General features: G+C 39.6%; 1 protein-coding gene across 1 annotated transcript; it reads left to right on the top strand.

Moving 5' to 3' along the window:
* Positions 1 to 222: 222 nt before the first annotated feature.
* LOC309818651 (riboflavin kinase-like) lies at positions 223 to 678 on the top strand (the record flags this gene model as incomplete). The annotated part of the gene is made up of 1 exon (XM_082648451.1): positions 223 to 678. The coding sequence occupies one exon, from the start codon at positions 223 to 225 to the stop codon at positions 676 to 678; it is 456 nt and encodes a 151-aa protein (XP_082504577.1).
* Between the last annotated feature and the right edge of the window lie 2,949 nt (positions 679 to 3,627).

Genomic DNA, 3,627 nt, shown 5'->3' with positions numbered 1-3,627 from the left:
GTCGCCCGGCACCTTCTGTTCGGTCAGCGGCGTGAGCGTCTCGCGGTGTGTTGTCCGCGCTGCTCGGCCTGTAGTACGCCCGTGCGCTTGCCCGGCCGGCCGGCCTGCGGAGCTCCCGCCCCTGTCCCCTGCATGGTCCGGGGGGGTCCGGGCACCGCCTCGACGGCAGCTCCGCGGGACGCGCGGACTGGACCGCAGCCCGCACCCCGAGCGGACGGCGTCATGAGGCACCTGCCGTACTTCTGTCGCGGCCAGGTGGTGCGGGGCTTCGGTCGCGGCCCCAAGCAGCAGGGCGTCCCTACAGCTAACTTTCCTGAACCAGTAGTAGATAATCTTCCAGCTGATGCATCCACTGGCATATATTATGGTTGGGCCAGTGTTGGAAGTGGAGACGCCCATAAGATGGTGGTGAGCATAGGATGGAACCCATACTACAAGAATACAGAAAAGTCCATGGAAACTAATATCATGCATACTTTCAAAGAGGAAATTCTCAACGTGGCCATCGCCGGCTACCTCAGACCAGAAAAGAACTTTGATTCTTTAGAGTCACTTATTTCAGCAATTCAAGGTGATATTGAGGAAGCCAAGAAACGACTAGATTTACTAGAACATTTGAAACTCAAAGAAGACAATTTCTTCCAGGTTCCTAAAAGCAAAATAATAAATGGCCACTGAAGGAAAAGCATCTTATTTATTCATTCACTGTTTTCTAATATTTTGCTGCTCATAACTCTACAGCTTCATCTTGGTTATATTTTAAAAATCAAATGTTTTCCTACAGCTGTGAATTAAACAGTACAATGTAGTTACCATATTATGTTCCAGCTATTCAATTAAACCCATCATGTTACAGTACTAAAGAGGTTCATTTAAAAAAATCAAGATTCTTTTTTATGTAATATGTTGATTAAAATGTACCACTAGAAATGTCTTAAGTGTTTTATAATGGAAATGAAATATATATAAATATGGGTAACAGGCAAGTCACTAGTCTGAGATGAGAACTATAATTCTCATGGTAAAATTCTAGCATGCATGTACCTGTATAGCATGCTCTGCTAATCAGAAGGCTCATAAAAGTAACAATATTAAGCAAAGGTTTGACAGTTTATTACAAACCTAAGGGGAAAAATCCAGACTTCGTATTTTTGATATTTTGTGCATTCATATATTATTATAGACGTGAAGACTTGTGAAATTTCATTTTAGTTAGTCATTTCCTTTAAGGGCTCAAATCATTGTACTGTGTTCCATTTTTGTTACAGCTGCCTCAGTTCTAATTGGTCTAGGCTCTCTCCCTATTATTTTTTTGTTTTTCTTTTAAAACAGTAAAATGAGTGTTTTTCGAATCTCTAGCTCTCATTTTTGTGTTGTATTAACACGTCTCTCTTTTTAAGAGTAGATATTCTTCAACATTTTTCTTAACCTTTGTTTCCTGTAAACAATCGTCAGTGTCAGTTATTCCATTTAGAATATCCAACTTTACATTTACAAAATGTAGTTTCATCTGCGTCTGTATCTGTCATCCCATTGCTTCAATATATGAACAGTGATTAAGTGCACATCTCTTGCATTTTAGAAAAAACACCCAAATGTTCATCTGTAGGTTTCCTCAAAGTTTAAACGAACACCTAGCATTTCATTTATATATACCAGTTTCTTAAACAACACAAAATACTTGTTTCTCCCCTTAGGGAAACTATTTAAGAGCCAACTAAACTATGAAATACAAAGTTATTTGTTTTTAATGTGACTGTATGTTCCTGAGCAAATGCAGACTGTTATAGTTGTGTGTGCACAATGTAATTTAAGGCTAAAGAGTGCTATCTAGAAGATAATTTTAAAGATAACTCATTACAAAACCATTTCCCCCAATCTACATAAATGAGAACTGATTTTAACAAAACTGTTTATATATATAGAAGAACATCTAAAGCTAATGTTGGAGAAGGGGGAAGCAGGAATGTTTTGACTTTTTGGTGTATGAATTTATGGCAAACAATGTAGTATGTGTCTTTTTCATTTCTTCTTTATAGAAATACTTAGAAAATGTAATTTAATGTTAGAAATCCTATACTTGAAAGAAGCCTCAATTATCAGTGGTTCTATGAAACAAAGTTAAAAACAAACATGGAAAGTGTAAAAAAGATTTGTCTTTGAGTAGCTTGCGACTGGTTGTGTCCTCATTAAGTGTGAAAATTCTTTGATATTGTCACCTTACATTTTGTTAAATAACTATTGCTTTTGAAAAGCCTATAGTGTGTGGTTTAGGAGTTAGTTAATAGTGTCTACATTTTTTTAAGTTTCATATATAAAGTATTTATATATTATAAGAAATTGCAGTAGGGCCATTTTCGATTAGTCAGTGTTTTCAGGCCTTGAAATGAATCTTGACCACGTGAAAAAAAACCAAAACGAAAACCTAAGTATATAAATGAGAGCTTAATTGATAAGGAGTGTATGTAGCATAAGGGATGCCTTCGAGTTGACTTAGGCTAAATGGACAGAGGAGCAAGCATCTGGATGGAAAATTCTGACAATCCGTCCATTTGGAGGTCTCTTTACCTCAAAGAACTGGCATGTTGAATCCATCCCACTTGAATTAACTGATCATTCCATTTTTTGGCAGGGCAGAATAACAGTTTATGGCATTTGTATGATGGTTTTTATTTTCCAGTGTGTTTTCACATCTATTATGTCTTTGGATCCTCACCTCATTTTACATGTAGAGAAAGGAGATTCAGAGTGGCTTGGCTAAGGTTCTGGAACTAGTTAGTATCAGATTCAGAATTATGTGCTGGATAATATCGTCACTCCTACAACAGTGGAACATTTTCATTTCACACGTACCTTAAAAAGTATACTCTGAACTGTTAAAATATTAACACATAAGGGCAGCCAACCTTAAGCTTATGTAGAACTTCTTACCACCCCCAGCAAAGTTCACATAATCAGGCACACTTTGTGGTACAGTTTTATGGTTTTTGTCTCTAATAACAAACCTCTGGCATAACCAGAGCCTCAGGTGTCATCTGAGTCATCAAATCAAGAGTTCTTTTTTTTTTTTTTTTTTGCAGTACGTGGGCCTCTCACTGCTGTGGCCTCTCCTGTTGTGGAGCACAGGCTCCGGACGCGCAGGCCCAGCGGCCATGGCTCACGGGCCCAGCCGCTCCGCGGCATGTGGGATCTTCCCGGCCCGGGGCACGAACCCGTGTCCCCTGCATCGGCAGGTGGACTCTCAACCAGTGCGCCACCAGGGAAGCCCGAAATCAAGAGTTCTTTATGCACACTCTAGGAGTTTTGATTCTAAGACCAAGCCCCTGTGGATGAACAACATCTCTTGAACATCTATCATTCATATACGGTACTTACGTTATTTGTCAAGTAAAATAGAACATTCAGTTATTCAGAACACCAAGTATTTTGTTGTTAGTGGGTAGGAGTATAAAACCTGAGCGGTGACAGGGCCAGGAGAGCCATCTAGTTGTGTCTTTTCATTTTAAAAATGAGGAAATCAAGACCCAGGGGAGTGAAGTGACTCGATCCAGACATGTGCTGTTTAACAGCAGACTTAAGTTCCCTACCTTTCAGCCTGGTGCCTGTTCACCATGACTTCATGCCAGC

This window comes from Grampus griseus (genome assembly GCF_964374135.1).
Source record: "Grampus griseus genome assembly, chromosome: 2".
NCBI classification, from domain to species: domain Eukaryota; kingdom Metazoa; phylum Chordata; class Mammalia; order Artiodactyla; family Delphinidae; genus Grampus; species Grampus griseus.
This window is presented reverse-complemented; position numbering and strand designations above follow the sequence as displayed.